The sequence below is a fragment of the Globicephala melas genome, chromosome 16 (genome assembly GCF_963455315.2).
Source record: "Globicephala melas chromosome 16, mGloMel1.2, whole genome shotgun sequence".
Classification (NCBI taxonomy): domain Eukaryota; kingdom Metazoa; phylum Chordata; class Mammalia; order Artiodactyla; family Delphinidae; genus Globicephala; species Globicephala melas.
The window spans coordinates 24,949,074-24,970,323 of NC_083329.1; the positions used below are offsets into that span (position 1 = coordinate 24,949,074).

The following is a 21,250-nucleotide window of genomic DNA, read 5'->3' on the forward strand; positions in this document are numbered from 1 at the left end:
TGTGAGAGTGTTGGTCATTTCCCACTTGAACTAAAGAACATGGGGTTAGAGGAAAAACATACTGGGCAAGCTGTCTCCATTGAACAAGTCCTTGGCATTGGGCAGGCCCCAAAGGACTCACAGCTTCTGGCAGCAAGCGTATGTGTTATTCACACGTGTAATTCTGGCTGGAGAGTGCAATGTGTCTTTTTTTTTTTTTTTGGTAATTATTTTATTAAGTATTTAGTTGGAAACTTCACACTGGCATTAACAGATCTAGCAGAAGCAGCCTAGGCCATCGTCCCGGGCTCCAAAATGAAGATGTGGAAAGGTGCCGCCACTGGGTGTGGAAGTGCCGAGGCGGTCGGATGGGGCTGCCACCCGCAGTGTCTCTAGTAGGCTGACTCCCAGCCCTTGCCATGCATATCGCCACTGTGGGAATCCCCATGTCAGGAGAGCAGCTGGCCCTCAGTTCTTATATTGCTGAGGGTGGATCAGGCTGGTCGGGGCGAGAAATTGGTCACCGTGAGCTCAGTGGACCTACCCGTGCGGGTACGTCAGCACCCCGGGTCTAGACTGCAGGCCTGACTGAACGCTTCATGGGAATCATGTGGAGGGCTCCCCCTTGACGTTACTGAGCTTTTTGTCTAAATCATGATCTCTGGTTGGGGCAGCCCCTGGTTCTCAAGCTCTGTGATCAGAGCCAGTGACACAACAGGGTCAGTGACCTATAGCTGCACTTCAGGAAGAAGAGCCCCACTGATAATAGCATCCCTCCTGTTTTGTCCTGTGCACCTGGGTCCTCAGGCCAGAAGTTGGGCACACTGGTGCTTATAGACTGGGTAGAGGACTCTGTCTTCCTGGGCCTTGGTCCCAAGCTGCCTATAATGTTGGTTTTACCATGCCATCCCCCTTCCCGGAGCCTATCTTTTTAACCTTGAGTTTGCACTTGACCTTGACAATCAGCCCCCTCTCCCATTCCAGAACTTAGTGGCCTTAGAGAATGGGTCCCTACGATGAAGGTCCCTCCTTTGTTCCCATTTCCATCCTAGCTAATGGGCTGGACCTCAGGAGGCAAGAGAGAAGGGAAGAATTGTCGTTTTAAAGCAAAAGTATGGATCGAGCACGTTGGAGGTGAGTGAGAGGCACGTCGGCAAGATGAGTGTGCGCGTGTTTGGGGTGGCTGGGGTTTACCGCCCCTTCCCCAAGAAGGAGGCTTCCAGAGAGGAGGTCTGCTAGGCAGAAAGGGAAGCGTATGAGAAGGTTGAGAGAGGGTTTGGAGTCTGGAGTTTTGTCTTTATTAGAAAGGAGGAGGAAGTCTACTCTGAGTGTTTCAGGAAGAAGACAGCAGGTAGGGAGGGAGTTTAGTGATTCAACACCCAAGGGTCCAGCCAGAACAGGCTGGGAAAGCCCCAAGATTTGGCTGTTAGAAGCAGCTGGCCTCAGGAAACAGCTACTTGCTGGGCCACAAGCTGGGTCCCCAGCGGGTTCTTAATGGTCATTGATTTACTTAGTGGAAAGCAGGAAGTTGCCAGCAACAAACCAGTCTTCGAGTTTGAGGCCCTGGCTCCGAACATTCATCCATCTCTCCGTTTCCAGGCTGGGTTTCCCCGCCTCCCTTTGTCCAATCCAGAGCTAGCCTCTCAAATTGCTTGAATCAGAGACCAGTGACCATAATGGGTCATGTAGTTGGGACCCACCACCCCCAAACTGGAACCTTGGGGTCCAGACACCATCAAGCATATCTGGGAGGAAGACAACTTCGTTTGCTCTTCTGTTGACACCAGTTCTTCTTAAGTATCTCTAATGATGCCTGTGGTGGTTCCGTTTGCTGAGCCTGCCTCAGTGGTGTGACTCAGAAGATGGAGTGCAGTGCACTCATCGTGTTTAGTGGCCTGTGACCAAGGCATACTGCTCTTTAGCATTTCAGAGAAAGAAGGGTAAACAGAGCCACGGTTCTTGAATCTACAGCTTGTTCTCTGCAACAGGTTTTCTTTAAATCCAGGACACAGGATGGCAAAAGGGTTTCAGGGCCAGTTTACAGGAGGTCTGCATGAAGGGGACTTCTGAACAAGGCAGGTGTTAGTGGCAGGTTCGTGAAGCGTGGGTTTGTGCACTGCATGGTTGCATGTGAACTGCTGGATGCCTCTGGGGCACTCCTCACGGTGTCCACTCAACCCCTCCCAGCTCCTAGTGGGGTCTGTGGGGTCTGAAGGAGGTTGTTCCCTCTTCCCCCTCAGCAGAGAAATTTAAGGGCAGTGACTCCAGTGCTGTCAATCTGAGTGCTAAAAAATTTCCAGGCTCAATGGTGGTGCTAAACTCTCTCCATGTTTCTAATATTTTTAATAGTGGGTTTTGTTTTTTTTTTTGAATTGTTCTCATCACAAAAATGCAGCGTCCTCGGGGAAGGGACCCAGCCCCTTGACCTGCCGCTTTCCAGGTGTCTTTTATCATTTTGACGGGATTCTTTGGTCTGCAGAAAATACTCTGTCTTGGCATGCTTCTAGACTGTAAGATTTGGGTTGTTTTGTATTTTGTTTATGTTTACATGCATCTTGTATTTCCCTGAAAACTAAATAAAGTTTTTGCCTTTTTAACTGAACAGAATCACCTCCTGATTCTCCCTGCCACAAGGAAACATATCCAGCTGAGTGGCAAAAGCCACATCACCCCAAATGAAACATGACCTGCAGGGTCCGGGCCCTCTGAGGACACTGGAGGGGTGGGGGGACAGGTAAGTTCCCACTGTTGCCGGTGAGAAGCGTGCTCGAGCCCCTCCACCCCTCCCCCACCTTTGGGAGGCTTTCTGGGCAGTGGCCGAGGCTTTTAGAGAGGGATACAGATCTTGGGGCCGAAGAGCCACATTCAGTGGGCCTACATGGCCCCTCAGCTTAGAGCCCCTGACCCTCCCCTACTTTTGCTGGACTCCAGTAAGCAGGGCTGGGCAGTCCTGGTGTGGGGAGTAGCCCATGGCTGTTCAAGGCCAAGCAGAGGCTGGGCAGCTAGAGCATCCTCCCAGGAGAGAGGAAGGCAAGCAGCCCATGTCCCTCTGAGGCCCAGCCTGCCAAATGAGTTCAACTCCCACATCGGGCCCAGACCCCGTCCAGCGCTCCAGCTTCTACCGCCACCCAGAGGTACTCAGCCCATCTAGAAAGTTTTTCCGAAGGTCCCTGACCGAGGCCTCCCTTTTCAGCCCAGCTGTGCCACTCATTTGGCATAGGCCTCCTCACCGACCAGTGGGAGCAGCAGCGGAGCTTCCAGGTCTGGGCTTCGGGTGAGAGCCGGGCAGGCCCTGTTCTGGGGAGCTCAGCACAGTGCCTGCCGCCCTTTAGCCCCTAGGTGGCGCTGCCCCTCCACAAAGGTTGCACTCCAGAGTTAGACCCGGCTCAGCCTCGGGAGTGCCACGGACCCAGGGACCTGAGGCCACCGAGGGGCAGTAGCGTCTCCCTTTCAGCTTACAGTGGGGCTCGCCTGGCATTCTGCTTGGATAGCCCCTGCTATCCAAGCCCCAGGTCACGCTCCAGCCGCCTCCCCCTCCCCTGCTCTCTCCAGGGAGTCTTTCCTGATCGTTGACTCCCCTCCTGCACACCCACCTGCCCGCCTGCCCTCCGTCCCCAGCCCTCCAGACTGCACAGCACAGCCCTCAGGCTGGTACGAAATCACCTTTATTCACAATCAGTCACGGTGACCCAGGTTCACAGAGGAGGCAGCAGCTACCCCCAGGCTAGCAGAGACAACAGGACGGTGGCTTCCTCTCCCTGGCGCGCAGGCTGTACAGCCCCTGCATGTAAGAATTCTCCTTGTCTGAGAGGGGACCCCTGACTGGGTGGGGCCACACCAGCCCCACCTCGCCCCCCCTCCCACAGAAGGGGTCTACAGGGTCAGTGGGGAGGGGAGACCCATGGTAGGACTGTGGCTTCCCGGCCAGGCAGGTGCAGACAGGGCCCGCCTGGCATCCTGACCCCCTCCCTGTGCTGTCCCACCACACCACCCCATAGCAGCCCCCACCAGAGAACCCCCGAGAGTCACAAAGAAAGTCCCTCCCGACCCCAACCATCACTTTACCGAGGTGCCAGCTGAGGCTCAGAGAGGCTGTGACCTGGTCGGGGCCACACAACTGGGCAGTGGCCAGGTCCAGAATCCCGCGCTCTGCCAGCCATACGGCAAAGCAGTCTCCGACAGGCGCAAAAAACTATCTGAGGGGGCCGAGGGCTGGGAGGCTTGGGGGCAACTAGGCCAGGACTCTGAGAGCTGGCCCCAGCCATGGCCATCAGGACAGGGCGTGCAGGGCTGAGATGACTATAACCTAAGAGCAGCTGCGGGGGGGACTCCCTCACCCCAGCATCAGGACTAAGAACCTAGAGGTTCTCCTCTTTCCTGGGACCAGAGAGCCTAAGAACAGGCTCCCTACCCCTACAATGATGAGGCCAGCTGGCCTTCCCTCCCTCAGCTTGCCCAGAACTTTTTATGTCCTTATGGAGGAGGGAACTCCTGGGCCTCGTGATGTATAATGAGCCAATTATGATAACCCTGCTCCAGCCCAAGAAGAAGGGCATTTTGTGGCTCTGGGGTGATCCCCTAGTCCCAGGGCACTGCAGAGGCTCTGCTGCCCTCTCTATAAAAGGGATACAATTTGTCAGAAGGCCTCCCACTTCAGCCCCTTTGGAGTTCTACTTCATGGTAAGCAGAGCTGGCTATGGACTTCTGGGCTGCAGTCTGGGGAAGATTTTGAGTGATGACTACCTCTGCTGACCCCTCTAACCAGGCACTCCGCCCACCAGGACAGCATTTCTAGGGGTCTGGGGGATGGGAATTCAGTCCCGCCCCCCTGCCAAATAACCCCTACAAACCCAATAAATAAATAAGTTAAAATACGGAAAAAGCCTGTTCTTACTCCAGGGAGCGCCCTACTCCCAATCCAGGGCCCTGCCCTCTCCTGGGGATGCTACAGCCTCTATGAGTACCAGCCCGGCCCAGAATAGCACTGAAATGGGGGAGGAGAGGTCACATAGGGTAGCTGCAAACCTGTTCTTCAGAGACCCCTGACAGAAGACAGACCCTGCTCTCCAGCCCACACCAAGGGGCTGCCCCTGGGCAGTGGCATCCAGCAAGATGCCTGGGGCAGACAGGCTCTGACCAGAAAGGGGCCCTCCACATCTCAACCAGGCCAGGGGGCTAGGGACCCAGAGCCTGGAGGCTTCTGTAGCCTGTCTGTCCACCCACCCAGGGGGAGGGGGAGATGGACATGGCATGGAGGCTGCAGCCTGCCCAGGATGAGAGGTATCCACTGGCCTTCTTACCCCTGGCTTCCAGGCCCAAGGGGCAAGGAAGAAAGGAAGGAGAAGGTAGGTGTAGGTCAGAGAGTAAGGCAGCAGCTCAGGAGCTGCCGGCCTAGGGCTGCTGTTGCACAGGTTGTGCACTGCTCAAGGGCAGTTGGCTGAGGGAGAAAACGGAGGCTGAAGTCCAAGTCCACACTCCACTAGCCAAGCCACATGTCTGGGCTCAGGGCCACATCTGCCCAGAGGAAGGGACACACTTTCTAATTCTCACAAAGGTGCCACACAGGCTAGAAGGACCTCCTGGGAATCTACCCCGGATGGGGAAGGATCAGGAGAAGCTGAGACCCCAGTTTAGCCCCTCGGCGTGCAGGGAAGAACAGGCGGTTTGCTTCTGCCCCCACCTCCCTGCCTGATACCCCTTCCTCCCCCAAACCTTTAGGGGCTGTTTCCCATGTTTAATGAGAAGGGAAAAGAATTTCCAAAATGAGGAAGAAGAGAAGGGGCCCTGTTGACTTGCCCCTCAGGTAGAGCTGGGCCGGGGTCTGAGGAGGTGGGCGTGAGGGGTAGGGCACCACGACGGGCTAGGAGCTGCGGTAGGTCTTGATGATGTCCTTGATGGGGCGGCGGCAGATGGGGCAGCAGGCGTGTAGAGCCTTCTTGAGGCGCAGGCCACAGGCATAGCAGAGGCACATGTGGCCGCATGTGTAGATGACCGTGTCCACCACATGCTCATAGCAAATGGTGCACTCATCGCTCCACGGGCCCCCGCCTGGAGTCACTGGCGACTCTGGCAGGCTCACAGGTGAGTTGGGGGCCGTCCCTGGGGGCAAGGGGAAACCAGTCAGGAGGAGACATGGCCCAGTCTGGTCCCAGGTTCATGAAGAGAGCCCCCTGGCCTCTCCCCCTCCGTTTATCAGGATCGGCCTGTCTAACCTACCACCCAACTTCCTGGGCACAAGAGAGGAGAGGATACACTCTGCACAGCCCCACTTCTGGCCCCTCAGGGCCCAGACCAGGGGCCAGGGTGTCCATGAGGCATTGAGAGGAGGAGGGAGGGATGGAGGAAGGAAGGGGGCCCAAAACCATTTAAGGAAGGCCCCTCCTGAGTTACCCTTTGGTGTTCTTTGTGCTAAAGAAGTCCTTTGGAGAAAGCTGCCCAGCCGGGGGAAAGGATGGGATATACCCCGGAAATCAGCACTCAACCAGGGTTCACTGGGCCCATCTCCAGCTCCTCCAGGGCCCAGTCCTGATACAGAGGCTGCAGGCCTGCCTCAGCCAGGGCAAGGGTGGGGATGGGGTCCTCAGGGTGGGAGGCCTGGCATGGTCACCATGGAACTGGAGGGGTCAGCCTACTTACCGCCAGCAGAGTTCCCCAGAGGTCCAGAGCTGCATGTGCTGAGCAAGGGGTCAGAGAGGCGGATGCCCAGGGCGCTGGGCGAGGTTGGTGTGGAGGCAGGGGAGCAGGAGAGTGACGGGATGCCCCGCTCTGCCAGGATGGTGGAGCCTGCAGAAAGGGTGGGAAAGAGGGAGGGACACACTAGCCACTCAGAGGCCCACTGGGAGAAAGCGCGAATCTCCACCCCTCTATTAGGTTCCCAGGAGAGAAGTGGGTGGTACAGCCTGACCACGCGGCCCAGCCATAAGGCTCAGGGCGGGACTCCACCGATGGGCTCAGCACCCTGCCCCAGCTCTCTGTTCCCGCCTACAAATTGGAGGGCCACACGCATCATGCTCTGGTGTTACTGCATCTGCCGTCTCCAAACAAGCCCCCTGCCTAGAATCCCACCTCCACCCTTCCCCATGCTTCCCTCACCTTCAAGGTTTCCCATGCCAGAGAACAAAGTCGCCATCCTCCCACCTAGCATGGCCCTTCAAGCCCTGGCCTCACCATCCTAGTCAGAGCCCCGTGCTATCACCCCCCTTCTCCTCTGCACTGGCACCTTCGAAATACTCCACACCATCTCCCACACTTGATCTGCCCAACCTTCTTTCCTTCCTTTCTTCCCTCACTTTCCTCTTCCCTTCCATCCCTCCCTGCCTCCTCCCTTCAACAAGTCCTTGCTGACAGCCTACCAGGTACCAGACACTGTGTATATATAAAACTGGGAATGAGGCAGACAGAACCTTTGCCTTCAAAGAGCTAACTGTCCAGGGAGCCTCTTGTGGCTATCCTCAACCCCCTCCTCTGGACAGCCTTGACCCCACCCCCCCGACAACCACATATCTCTATCTAGCACTGACCAGCCACACACGCCATGCATGGAAATAAAAAACCACAGAGGATAGGAAATTATTTGTTCTTTGCCCAGGAACGTAACTTTGTTTCCCTACTTAAACCTTGAGCTTCCTGAAAGCAGGAAGTCTGATTCACCTGTAAGTCTCCCACAGGCCCTAACATAATGCCCTACACATAAATAAGTGCCCAGTGAGATATTTTTTATTACTAGTTATTCATTCTAATTCACTTAATAGTCACTGTTTCTAAGAATATTCATTAGCTGTCCATAGGATTTCTCTTATTATTGTTAACAGGTTTCAAGTTAATTATCATCCCCTTTCAGAAATTTATAACTTCTATTTGATTTTCTTGCTTTATTGCACTGGTTAGCATTTTCGGAACAATACTATAAGGCATCTCTATCATATTCCTGTCTTTAATAAGAATATTTCTAATGTTTCACCATTAAGCATGAAATTGACTGTAGTTTTGGAGTGAAGGAAATATCTTTTCATTCTTACTTCACTTAGGCCTTCAACAAAGCAAAGCATTCCTCTATAAGGTAAATAATTATCCTTCACACATTGTTACTGATTTGTTTTTCCTTTAATGTCAGTCAGGATCCCCTAACACCAATTTGTTAGTTGAGATGCCCTATTCTCCAAACAGCTCAGGAGCATCTGTTTAGCATATATTAAATTCTGAATCGTTATTCTTCAACACCCACCTTGACCTACTTCCCTTTGGGGACATTTAAGTCCTGGGTTGTTTCTGTTTGTTTTTAAGCTTCTCCTTTGCTCCAGTCTAGTAAGCTTCTTTGGGCAACAGAAGCTTCACTGGAAGGCTACTTATCTATTATTAGATGGTGCTGAGGCAAGAGAGTACCTTGCCATTATGTTACTTCCTTCATCTGAGGAACAGTGTCTCCTGGTGAATGTAGCCAAATATCTGTGTACCTCAACCTGATTTTTTTTTCTGCACCCCAGTCCGATTTGTTTTTATTCCATCCTGAATTTTCACCCCAATTTCTTTCCTTACTGATTGATGGCTTTTCATCTAGCCTGATTTCTTTTCACCTCCTTCCTGACTTATCTTCCCTCAATCCTAACTTCTTAGCACCCCAGCCCCATTTCTTTTCATTCCTTTTTAAATTTATTTTACACTCCATCTTCATTTGGTCTCTTTCCAGAGGAAGTCTCCACTGATTTTATCTGATTTCACAAAACTCTCACACACTCTCACAATCACCAACAGCATTACATACATAAATACACATACATTTAGTTACTCACGTGTGCCTAGACACAGTATGCCAATCTTACAGCGTAAAGTCATGCTCACTCACATACACACAATTACCTTGTCTATGAAGCCTCTTGGGGTGAGGTCTAGGTCAGGGGCTGTGAGACCCAGGGGTCTCCAAATGTGTCTAAGCAAACTTGCTAAGGAAAAAAAAAAAATTCAGATGCCCAGGACCTAATCTGAGATCTACAGAATCAAAATCTCTGGAGGTGGGATTCAAGAATCTGCTCTGTAGTAGGTTCTCCGAGTGAGTCTAATGCTGCTGCAGAGCAGACCAGCACTTGGAAAGCATGAACACCTGCTCACTCTGGGGTAACAGAGGTTCCTGAAGATACACGTAAAAAAAAAAAGATTTCTGGTCAAACGAGCTTGGAAAAGCTGGACACCATAACCACCACCACCTTCTCCTAAAGGTTCACACTGTATATTAAAGGCTCTGAGAAGTTCTACAGTAAAGAATTGCCTTTTTTTTTTTTTTTTGCCATACGTGGGCCTCTCACTAGTGTGGCCTTTCCCGTTGCGGAGCACAGGCTCCGGACGCGCAGGCTCAGCGGCCATGGCTCACGGGCCCAGGCGCTCCGCGGCATGTGGGATCTTCCCGGACCAGGGCACGAACCCGTGTCCCTGCATCGGCAGGCGGACTCTCAACCACTGCGCCACCAGGGAAGCCCAAGAATCGCCTTCTTTTTAAAAACTCAGTATTTCCCAAACATTTTGGACCCAAGGACCACGTTTTCAATGGACACCTACCCTGCAGAACACTCTGGGAAACATGGCTTACACAAGTCCACATCACCCAGTCCATTCAAACTCTGTCCATTCAAACCCACGAAGGCCCAGACATCTGCAACCCCCTTTCCTCCAAGGCCCTCTGCTCGGGGATTCCCCACAGACCCCCAATCTAGGCACCACCCTGCAGAGATACCTGGCTACTGACATACCAACCTCTTTTTCTTATTTAGACACACAACCACCCTTAGAGTCTTTATTACCATTTTAGGAGAAATGGAAACTGAACCTCAAAAAGTTCGCTGCTGGTGGAAACCATTTTCTTTTTCCCCATTTTTAAATGGCCACTGGGCAATGTGTAAGAGAACTGTTTACGTATCTGTGGGAATGTGGGTGAATCAGATTCTGAGCGTGAAACTCAATGTTCCCCGCTTTTCTCCTCCTCTCCAGGGTTTATCTGGTGAGATCTGAGAACTATGGACTAAATAATTGAGTCCCACCCAGAACTCATCTTCGGTGTCTGTGACTCCTTGACTAGACCCCATGAAGGGCGGGGTGGGCACTCTTTCCTCCTACCCAGACACCCCCTCCTCCAGGGAAGGCTGGGTCTGGAGGCGCCAGCCTCCGGGTGCACCTGGGGGGAGGCGGGCACGTGGCCGGGGGCACTCACCGAGGATGCGGATCTGCGTGATGGCCCCGTGCAGGCCGAAGAGCATCCAAAGCGGCTGCGAGGCGTCCACGCACAGCTGCATGCCCGCCGCGGAGCCATTGTGGCTGAGGTGCAGCTCACCGTCGGGGTTGACCACCAGGCCCAGGATGTCGCCGCTGTGCAGGGGCCCGGGCACGCGGCACACGGCCCAGAACTCCTTACGGTCCACCAGTGCCTCGGGGCTGAAAGGCAGGTCGGCTGGCCGCAGCGTGCCGGGGTCGCACGTGGTGACGCCGAAGGAGAGCGCGCCAGGCCGTGCGCCGCCCGAACGCGTGATCTTGACGAAGATGGTCTCGGCCACGCGTACGGGCCGGCTGGTGAAGACGAGCGCGCGCTCGTCGCGCCCATGCTCCAGGCGCGCCACCGTCTGCTCGTCCAGGATGCGGACGTGTGCGCCGGCGCGCAGCGCGTGGAAGCGCAGGTCGCCGTCGAGCTGCGCTGGCAGAGCGTGGCTGTGCTGGGAGTTGAGCGAGTTCTGCGGGATGGGGCAGCCAGCGGCCGGCGCGGTCTCGTCGCCGTCGGCGCCCGGCACGTTGAGGTCGCACAGGCTCACGGAGAGGCGCGCTTCCTCGGCCTCACGTCGCAGCGACGGCCGCCGCAGGGCAGTGAAAGAGCGCGGCCGCACGCAGTCCGGTAGCACCAGCTCGCTGTCTGCGGCGAGAGGGAGACAGGGTGACCATCACGCGGTCCACAGCGCCCAGTCCCCATCGCCTGCGCACCTCCTCCCACTGGTCTTTAAAGCGCGCAGCAGTAAGACGCACCGGGTTTCTAATGGCACAGAAAACGGTAGGACATAACGTCGTGCAGGACTTCTAACTACATATTTGTTTAAGCAAAGGATCAAGGCCGGCAGGAAGGACACCAAAACTAAAAATATGATTACTTCTAGATAGTATGCTTATTAAAATTGGATTTTTTTTCTAACTCCTGGGGCCCTCCCTTTTTATCCCAGCAGCCAGAAGAGCACCCGGCACTTAGAAGGCAGCAGTAAATAATATTTGTTGAATGCATTGTTGACATCCTACCCGTCTGGGAGGCCAGAGAGAACCCCCCCTCCCTAGAACGCCTCTCTGCACAAATGGCAGAGAGACATTCTTACCCCAACAATTACCTTGTGAAGTTACTGCCACGGAAGGACATTGAGGCTGAGAAGTTAAGTGAATTTATCCAAGCTATCCTTTCAAAACTGACAACTGGAAATCAAACCCTTTCTCTTTTTACTCATACAAGTAATACAGACTGTATTTTGTAGAAAAGACAGTTCATCAAAAAGAAAAAGTAATCTCCTGTCAGCCCACCATCCATAGGAAAATACTATTACTATTTGGATATATGAGTTTCCAGCCTTTTTTCAATATATTTCAGTTATTTCTTTTTTTAAAACAAAAATTGAATCATGCTATATAAATGCCAGTAGTTTTAAACTATATATCTCTTTGAAAATGTGGCAACTTTTATCTATCTTCTCAGAAAAATGCACGTTCTCCCTAAATTCTGTGGATAATTTCAGGGCATCGACTCCAGGTGAAGAACTCTGCTATACAAATTTTCTTTTCAAAACTAGCTTTTCCATTTACTGTGTCCTGAATACCTTTCTACACTAATAACCATGTTTTTGATACCATACTTTTTTAATGGCTGGTTATCTCTGCTTTATGGAGTACTATAATTTGTAATAAAAGTCATCAGTTGCAATGAATTGCCCCTGCATTTCATCCTTAAAGCATCCCATGAAGTTGTTTCCATTGTACAGATAAAGCTCGGAGATGTTATGTGACAGCCACGAAGTGGCAGATCCAGGATTAAAGCAAGATCTGTCCAACTCCCAACGCCACATTCTCCACTTTCGGGCCCTCCTCGTTTACTGAACCCTTTCTGTGGGAGTCCCTAAATTTGGCTAGTACCACCGCAGCTCACATCATGGGCCAATCCCTTCTCAAGAGGCTTTTCTCTGAGCCTCCCCCAGGGAGAATCTGTGCTTTCTCTCCAGGAACTGAGTAAGGGCTGCTGGAGTGCTTGGTGTGAGAGTAAAGCTTGGGGGACTGGACTGGTAGGGGCCTCAGAGGCCAGAACTCAGCCCCAGCTGAATCTAGAGACGCTCTCTAAAGCCTCTCTCTCTTTGTTCTCCCCCAGCTCCCCTGCCCTTTCCAGGAACAGTGTTGTTTGGACCCCAGCAAGGAGAGGGTGCTGGGCCAGCCCTCCCCCCAAGGCTCCTGCTTCTCTGGAGAAGCCTCTTGGGGCCTGGCTGGTCAGGATTCCCAGCACCGTGTTTGGCGAGGAGGAGGGAGCAGACCGGAAAATGTGATTATTCCAGGGAATTGACTCTGTGACAGTAATGGTGCAGAGAAGCTGGGGGGCTGCGGAGAGGCAGAGGCGAGGAGGGCAAGACATGGGAGACAATAGTGGGGGGCTGAGGAGGGCTGTGGGCTGACCTGGACCCCAGGAAACAGCCCCAGCTCCCCTACCCCTTAGGGATTCCAGTCAGCGGCCCTTGAGGAGTCCAGAGGGTTGGGGACAGAGGAGAAGGGATGGGGAAACAGGGTGAGGAGGAAACAAGTGGCTCAGAGATGCCCAGCCAGGCCTATGGGAACAAGGCCGTCATGGGGGCCCCCCACACCCCCCACACTCCTCTCTCCAGCCCACCCCACACGCTCAGGACAATCAGGCCAGAGCCCATGGAGCTGGGCAGACGCTCAGAACAGATTCCTGAATGGGGCTGGAATGTGAGCTCTCTCCTGTTCTCTGCCCCTTCAAGAGTCCTCTTCTGCTTGGATATACCCACTACCTCCCAGCAGTGCCACTGCTGAGCTACTCTGTCTTTAGGAAAATGTTTCCTACTCTTAAACTGAAATCTACCTCCCTGTATTTTTTTTTTTGAACTCTTAAAAAAGTCATTTTATTGATCCTTTACCATACAAAACTTATTCAAATTACACCCATTTGAAGTGGTAAGATCACAGCTAGAAAACAGGTTACCCTGTAACAAATTTACAAAATCTAGCATAAAAGCTTTTTTTTTTTTTTTTTACATTATATTACATATTATCTTTTTTAAACTAGCATACACACAAAACTTAACTGATTGGTAGTTTGCCTACTCCCAATTTTGGGAGAAATACTTCCTTTTGACAAAATCACATACCCGATAGGAAAAGAAATTCCCACAACTGCCAACTGCCACCCAACTCACTCTTCAAGGCATCTTCCTTCAAATCCCTCCTCTCATACACACAAGGTGTCAATGCTGAAGCTTTAAATACTGCAGTTGAATTTACAGATCTACACTTATAAAAATCAACACGAGAACCGCCACCACGACAACAAACACAAACAAAATCACTCTTAGAAAATTACAAACCAGCTAGAAAATATTCCGGCAGTGTTTACAAGTGACTTGCTATTTTTATACAAAATTGCTAGATAATGAAAATGAGTAGCCTGCGTATCAACCTAAATAAAATGATCACCACACAAATCTGTACATATAATCACATACCTATCATGTGTTGCTCCTTATACAGTTTACCTTCTAGGGCTCAGTCATAACCGCCCTGTATTTATACCTACTACCCCTGGGGCTGCCTCTCAGCCCCACACTGAGGACCGCTTTCCTCAGGGAATACTCAGACTCCCCACACACCTTCCCACCTCCTCGACAATGAACACAACCAGACTCAGGATTCCAGATGTGCCCTGGCCAGCTCAAGGCACAATGTGGCCATCACACCTCCCCTGATAAGTACACTATACTTCTAATAATGCAACCTAAAAGTATTTTAGGTTTTTTGGTTAACAAAATCCATATACTGGTAGGCAAGACAGGAGCACAGTTAAGTGCAAGGACTCTGAAGTCATCAGCTTGGGTTCAAATCCTAGCTCTGCCATTTCCTGGCCGTATGACCTTGGGCAAATAGCTTAACCCCTCTGGGACTCTCTTCTTCAGCAGTGAAATCGGCATTTACTTATTGGTATAAAATATGGACTCTAATACTCCCCTCGGAAGGGATGCTGAGAAGATGAGGTGGAATACAGTACCTAGGGCACCTAGTAGAGTCCCTGGCACATAATAATCACGAGGTTAATATGAGCCATTGTTATTGTTTTCATGCTACATGGTTCAGAAGAATATGCATGGGCTTTGGGTTTAAATGTCTGATCCAGCACTTGGCTGGTGGCCTGTGGGTAAGCAACTGTCCTCCAGCCCCCTATCACTCACCATGAGAACAGGGGTACACTAATACCTGCTTTGCGATGTTGTCGCAGGGATCAGAGGTAGATTGAGAAGCCCCTGGCACCTGGATACTTGATAACTTCAGTTATTACCATTTTCTCAGGTTGAGTTTATCAACCAAAGTCAGGTCCACCTGCACTCAGACAACTAACTTTTTGAACCTAGGACTTCCCATCAGTCATGACAAGCACCCAGGACAAAATCATTGACATTACTGACTAAAGACCAGGAAGGAGAAGCTACAAATGATGATCAGAGACAAAAGAAGAGAAAGAAGGAGAAACAGTGGGCAAAGAGAGAGAGAGGGGAAGGGGTAGGAAAGAGATCCTTTTGGCCTTTGTTGAAATATCACAGGAGTTAGGAGAGGAGGTACAGGAGATGCTGGGAAACGGCTAAAAATGGAATCTCTGGGGCCAGTGCCCAGCCCAAGTATGTCTTCTCTCCCATCCCCTCCACCCCTCGGGGTCAGGAGCAGCTGCAGGCCACCAGCAAACTCCAAAATAACCATCCCATCAGTGTGCCCGGCCGCGCGGGGCCCTGAAATAGATGAAACCTGAGATGGAGGAACTGGTCAGAGCGCCCTCCGCAGAGGGGACGGCAAAGGTCACATCACCCTGATGTGAGTTCACATCAAGCTGGAGGTCAGGGAAGGGTCCGGGTCCCCGAAGCCAGGGAAGAACAACCATGGGCTGAACCTCAGCCCAGGACTGCGCCCTGGGGTACAGCTTGGAAAACCCAGAGGGCCAGCCTGTGACCCCCAAGCAGTGGGGTGGCCCCACGTTTGAAGCAACAAGTTATTTAATCCGTGCCTGGGACACACAGCTGCCCACTTGGAGGTGTTTATGATAGGGGAGGGGTGGCACAGGGCCACGGCAGAAGCTGCAAAGCTGGCTCTCCTCTTGTGTCCCATCTTTCAGGAGAGAATTTGTCAGTCTTCAGCTCCTGCCTAATCTGGTGCCTGGTGCTGGCTCTGCAGATCCCCTGGGCCCAGGCAGAAAGAGCCAGGCCCTGCAAAGGGCAGGGAGGCCTGGGCCAGGGTTTCCTCCCCTCAGGGTGGCACTCAGGGCACCTACTCATTGACTCCCTGTGTGCCCAGCCCTGGGCAGGGGTTAAAGAGAGGGAGAGCCAGGACCTGGGCCCTGGGGAGACAGTAGCCCTTGGGAGATTTGAAGCTTGGAGGCATGAAAATATTTGAATACAATTTTGTTACAAAATTCTTAGTGTCTCAGGTAAGACAGGACCTCAGAGGAGAATGAGGAAATCTGTTTATCTCTGCCAAGTTCTCAGCCAGCCTTGGCTAGAATGCCCCTGGGGACAAGAAGCTCACCACTTCTCAAGGCCATCTATCCTCTACTTTGACTCGCTCTGAAACAGAAGTTCTTAGCCTCAGTTGGACAGCATTATCCTAAAAGGGAGATTTATCCTAAAGAAGAGAAGGCTCAGAGGGGGCCCCAAGGAGTGGGTACAGGACACTTGGAACCATGCAAAGAAAGTTTTTCTAACAGTCACAGTTGTTCAGAGACAGCATCTCAGGAAAAACAAGATTTGACCCAGGCCCTGAAGGACAAGAGGGTCTGGATTGACAGAAGTGAGAGCCACTCGGGTGGGAAAACTGCATTAGCAAATGCCTGGGGAGAACAGTCTGAGCAAAACCAGTGAAGAGAAAGGAAAGGAGTGGAGGAAGAGGCGCCAGGCGGAGGGCACCAGGGCCAGCTCCCACCCAGAGACCCACTCAGCCCCCCACACGTTGCCGGCCAGTGCGGGGTAACCAAGGCAGGGCCTGGGAACTGGAGCAGAGGCTCCTTTGAAGCAGGGCCTGCCGTCGGCCCAAGTCTTGTTTGTTTAGATTCGCACATCCGCAGCGCTGGATAATCTTTAACCACGGGTCAGCCTGCAGCCGCCCAGCCGGCTGGCAGATCTCTGCCGGCCCCTGTTTGGAAGGCGCGCCAACCCAGTTACTGTGTCCATAAACATCCTCCTGCCGGTCCGCAGCTGGCACGGAGCAGGAGAAGGAGCCAGGAGGACGGGTACATGGCTTGGATGGACGAGGGGTTTCTCCACCCTTCTGGGCAGTGCCCTGAGCCCACACCACCTCCACACTCTCCATGTAAACCCAACCACGGGAAAGCTAGGAGAAACAAACACACTTTCTGAGACTCGCGGAGGGAAGGGGAGAATGTCCCAGAATCACTCAGAGTCATAGACTCTTAGGTTTATAGAATCTTCAAGCCGCAGGATCTTAGATGTATAGATTCTCAGAATCATCTGGTCTGGTGGTTCTCAAACGTTTTTTTCAAGCAGTGGAATCATTCATCCAATGGGACAGAAAACTGCTTAAAGTCTAAGAGGTGGCCACAAAGCCCTGCCACTCAGCTGCCTCAGAGATGCCTCTGTGGAATCCCAGTGCTCCAAGGAACCCAGATGGAGAACCACAGATCTTGTTCCAAGAAACAGTTTAGATCGCATGGTTTGACTTTCATCCAGACACAGGGACTTGGTTTTAAGGCTCCCTCTTCCAGTGAGACGACTGGCAGGGGACTGTCTATTTTGGTGGTGTTTCTAGATATTCCTTTTTAACCGAAAAAGACAGCCCTTCCCATTTGTATAAACACTTTTACATATGTGAGCCTCACAGAATATCTGTGAGGTACATGGTGCATGTATAATTATGTCCAAATAACAGACAAGGTGGTTGAGGCACAGAGACGCTGAGAGACTTGCCCAAAGCTAGTGAATGGCCAAGTGGAGTCGATTCAGTCAGGTCTCCTGCTTCTGAAATGACAGCTTTGTCCCCAATACTACAAGGCCCCAGCTCCTCCCCTACACACACCCCACTCTGGGCCACCGGCTCTCTCCAAGATCCCCAGAACTATATCTTGGGCCAAAGAGATACTAGATGGAAACACATAAAATTGCCATTTCTGGACATTACAAACAGTCAAATATTGGCAACTATATATGGTTGCACTTTATATATATTCATTCTGGTAGAAAACTAGAGCACACTGTGAACAACAGAATCAAACAAAGCCCTCAAGAGCCTTCAGGGAACTACAGGGCAGGCAGACCTACCCTCACTACTGAAACAGGACGCTGGTCACCCACTGCCCCTCTTCAACTCTCCCGGGGCCCTGGTGGCCTATCTGTGCCCAACACATATGGCTGATCCCTGATGCCTGGAGCTCTCACAAGCTCTATTCTGGAAGACATAAGGGGGCCAAAATCCCCACCCCTCAGGGGGTATCTAGACATAATAGGGAGACCAGAGAGACTCATATTTAGAGAAGCTGGGAACTAATGCAGCCCACACTTCTGGGCTCAAGTCCCAGCTCCACCAAGCTGTGTGACCATGGACAAGTTATCAGACCTCTCTGAGCCTCTGTTTTCTTATCTGCAAAATAGGTACAGTAATAACTTTTTTATAATATAGACAAAGAGGATTTCTACTGTATTCTTAAAGAGGACAATATATGATGCACAACTGCTGATACTGCTTAGACCCCCACTTGCTTCAGGAAGAGGAAGGGTCATGAAGAACACGGTAAGTCAGGGAAGGCTCCCTGGTGGAGGGGAGGGTTTGGTACTGGGCCTTGACATAACTGGCAGAATTTGAGGTGAGCAAAAAAGAAGCACCTGGAAGAGTCTCCGAAGCAGAAAGAACAGCAAGATTTTTTTTTTTAACTAAGAAGAAATGAAGGGCTTCCCTGGTGGCGCAGTGGTTAAGAATCCACCTGCCCATGCAGGGGACACGGGTTCGAGCCCTGGTCCGGGAAGATCCCACATGCTGCAGAGCAACTAAGCCTGTGAGCCACAACTCCTGAGCCTGCGCTCTAGAGCCCGCGAACCACAACTACTGAAGCCCGCGCGCCTAGAGCCCGTGCTCCGCAACAAGAGAAGCCACCACCATGAGAAGCCCACGCACCGCAACAAAGAGTAGCCCCCGCTCACCATAACTAGAGAAAGCCTGCGCACAGCAATGAAGACCCAACGCAGCCAAAAATAAATAAATAAATAAAAATTTTTTAAAAAAAAGAAAGAAAGAAATGAAAACCATCAAAAAGGAAGAAATCACTGTCAGCATCCTCAGCTCGTTCTCCATCCCAAGAGCTTGGCTCAGGCTCCTTAAGCCAATATTTGCCTCTCAGCCCCTGGCAGCCACAGCTGAAGGTAAATATTGGTTTAGCCTGGGAAGCGGAAGCCCCAGATGGCAGTGTGGCCCTTAGCTGGCCGGGATGCCTCACGCTCTGTACCACAAGCTGAGGCACGCCCGGGACAGAGACCTGACCCCAGGCCTTATCTACGGAGAGGCCCAGGCCTCTCAATGCGGAGCAGCCAGGCTGGCCCACCACCCCAGAGACTGGTGCAGCAGCAGCCTGGCCCCCAGAAAGCTACCCTGAGGGTCTCTGTACATCCTTCTCCTCAGTAGGCAGGTGGGTTCTTTTACCAAGACCTAGGATGACACCATGAGTCCTTGGGAGCCCCCCTAATGGCCTCCTAACACCCTCCTGGGCTCAGCCACAGACATCTTGATGTGGCAGTAAGTCTTCTCACACTGACCTTGTGCCCACGTCAGCTGGGAGGTCTGAATCCCAGGCCCAGCCTGGCTTCTGACTAGCTGGGAGAACTTGGGTAGGCCCCTCCCCATCTCTGGGCCACATTTCCTCTTACTGAAAAACTTGACAGCAAGAAGCTGCTGGAAACTTTCTACTCTCTTGGCTCTCTCCTCTGTGATGCCTGAGCATACCCACACCGGCACACACCTGCTCTCTGCTAGTCATCCACTACCTTCCCACTTCATCCCATCCCCTGAAGGATCTGCTCCCCGACTGACCGCCAATTCCCCACCTCTGTGCCAACGCACACCCCTCCTGTCTGGCCTAAATTGTTCCTCCTCAACCAGTCCATTCTTTTCACCTCCCCTGGTTTCTGACTTGAAACTCATCTCCTACAGGAAGTCCTTCTGGATTGCTCCCCAGCTGCACCACCACCCCACCCCCCCAGTTTTATTCTTCAGCCACACTTTTTTGCGGTATTGGATTTAGGTCACCTCAGAGCAGTCATATGGCATATCCCTCAGTATAAACACTCTTTAAGGAGAGGGGCTGGGTTTCCAATTCTAGTGTCTCCTCCGACCCCTGCACAGCACCTAGGCTGTGGTGGGCACAGCAGGGTGTGTGCAGGAACACTCTACAAATGGATTCCTGGCTCACGAGCTTTCTGCCAGGATCCACAGCTGCTCTTCCTGAACCAACACTTCTGAGAGGAGGAGGGAGACCTTGAAAACTGGGATAGGAACTTATCTCTCCAAGTACTAATCACCCCATAAAACTTGTATTTATTTAGTTGCTGGCAGGTCCTTCTTCCTGGAGGTAGGAAGCTGTTATTCTTGGAGATACCAGCCCGGGCTTGGGCCAGGGTGCCCGGAGGGAAGAGGGTGATCTGCTGTGAACTCCAGCATAACAGAGAGCCTGGAAGGCCTGAAGCAGGTCTGCCGGGGCCATGGCACGGGCATCAGGGGGCCTAGGTGATGGTTAGGGCAGTGGGGGGCGGGGATGGGGACCCCACCTGGAGGTGTCAATCAGGGAGAGACATCAGCCCCTACCTCCACTCTGTGGCAGGAAGACGGCCAATCTGTCCATGGCCTGACTTGTGGACCTACTATGTGCCAGGGAGCCCAGGATGTCTCTGGGCTGAGGAGCTCGGAGGGCTTTGGCCACAGGTTCCAGGTGGAGGCAAGAGGGGAGGGGGCAGGCCTCTGGCAGGTAATCTCTAAAGATGAGCCACGGTTTTGGGGGACAATCACCCCAGGAAAGACAGGCCCATCCTCAGAGCCCCCAAGACAGAGAGTGACTTCTTCAGAGGAGAAACTCAGCTGAGGAGGAAGATGAGGGAAAGCAGAGGAGCCGGCGGGATCTGGGTGGAGGGAGAGAGAGGCCCAGAAAGACACAGGTGCAGTGACGTGGCAGGTGAGGAGAGAGGGGGAGATGAGAAGTGGGGAGGAGAGGGAGGGAAATGGACCCTGAGACTATACAGGGCAGCAGGTGTGTCCCGGGGGCAGGGGCACGGAATGAGAGCATAGAGCAGCAGGCCCACCTCCGAAGATAACTTGGGTGCGTCTCTCCTTTCTTCACAAAAACAATCAATTTAGGAAGAGCAAATCGAGGAGCTATTTTAATCTGCTAATTCATGTTAGGGGCCATAATCAGTGTTTTACAATGCCCAGGGATTATGGTGATTTGCAGCTGTGACGGGAATCAGCTGGGGCCTTGGCCTTATTGGGTATACAGAGAGGAGGCCGACAGGGAATCCAAATGCAACTGAAAATACTGCGTGAAAACCCATTTATAGTCAAAGAGGCTGGGCCAGGTCAGTGCCTGGGCTCTGCCCCAGGGTGGGGGCCTTCAAGATTACTCTCCAAGCCCCTCCCTCAGCCCCTGAGATTTGGAAGCCCCATCTCACCCAGTATGTCCCCTTCATCCTCACCCCCATCCCAACCCTCCTGGAACTTATAGGCCCAGCCTAAGCCTCCTCCACCAAGAAGTCTTCCTAGACTCCATCCTCCCACACTGACTTCAGCCTCCTCTGACTTCCTGCTTAAACCCACCGCGGCTGCTGGTGGGGGGGGGGAGCGGATGGGGGGGGCAGGTAATGCGAAAGGTACTACTTTTGGCATCAGAACACCCAGTTCAAGTCCCAGCTCTGCCACACCCATACACGGACAGGACAGGCCTTCCATGGGCCTCAATTTTCTCCCTGACAAATGGGGATAATAATCACTCCCTCCAGGGCCAGCTGCTGGGAGG

The 21,250-nt window shown here is 52.4% G+C and overlaps 1 protein-coding gene across 3 annotated transcripts in view; it reads right to left on the reverse strand.

Moving 5' to 3' along the window:
- Positions 1–186: 186 nt before the first annotated feature.
- NEURL1 (neuralized E3 ubiquitin protein ligase 1) overlaps positions 187–21,250 on the reverse strand; it is an 85,128-nt gene continuing 64,064 nt past the window's right edge. For all 3 annotated transcript variants that reach the window (XM_030865532.3, XM_060286723.1, XM_060286722.1), the window contains 3 exons: positions 10,178–10,867; positions 6,616–6,762; positions 187–6,078 (listed from right to left, as the gene is read on the reverse strand). In XM_030865532.3, coding sequence (XP_030721392.1) covers positions 5,840–6,078; positions 6,616–6,762; positions 10,178–10,867 — 1,076 coding nt within the window. In that variant the 3' untranslated portion in view covers positions 187–5,839. The remainder of the gene's footprint in view (positions 6,079–6,615; positions 6,763–10,177; positions 10,868–21,250) is intronic.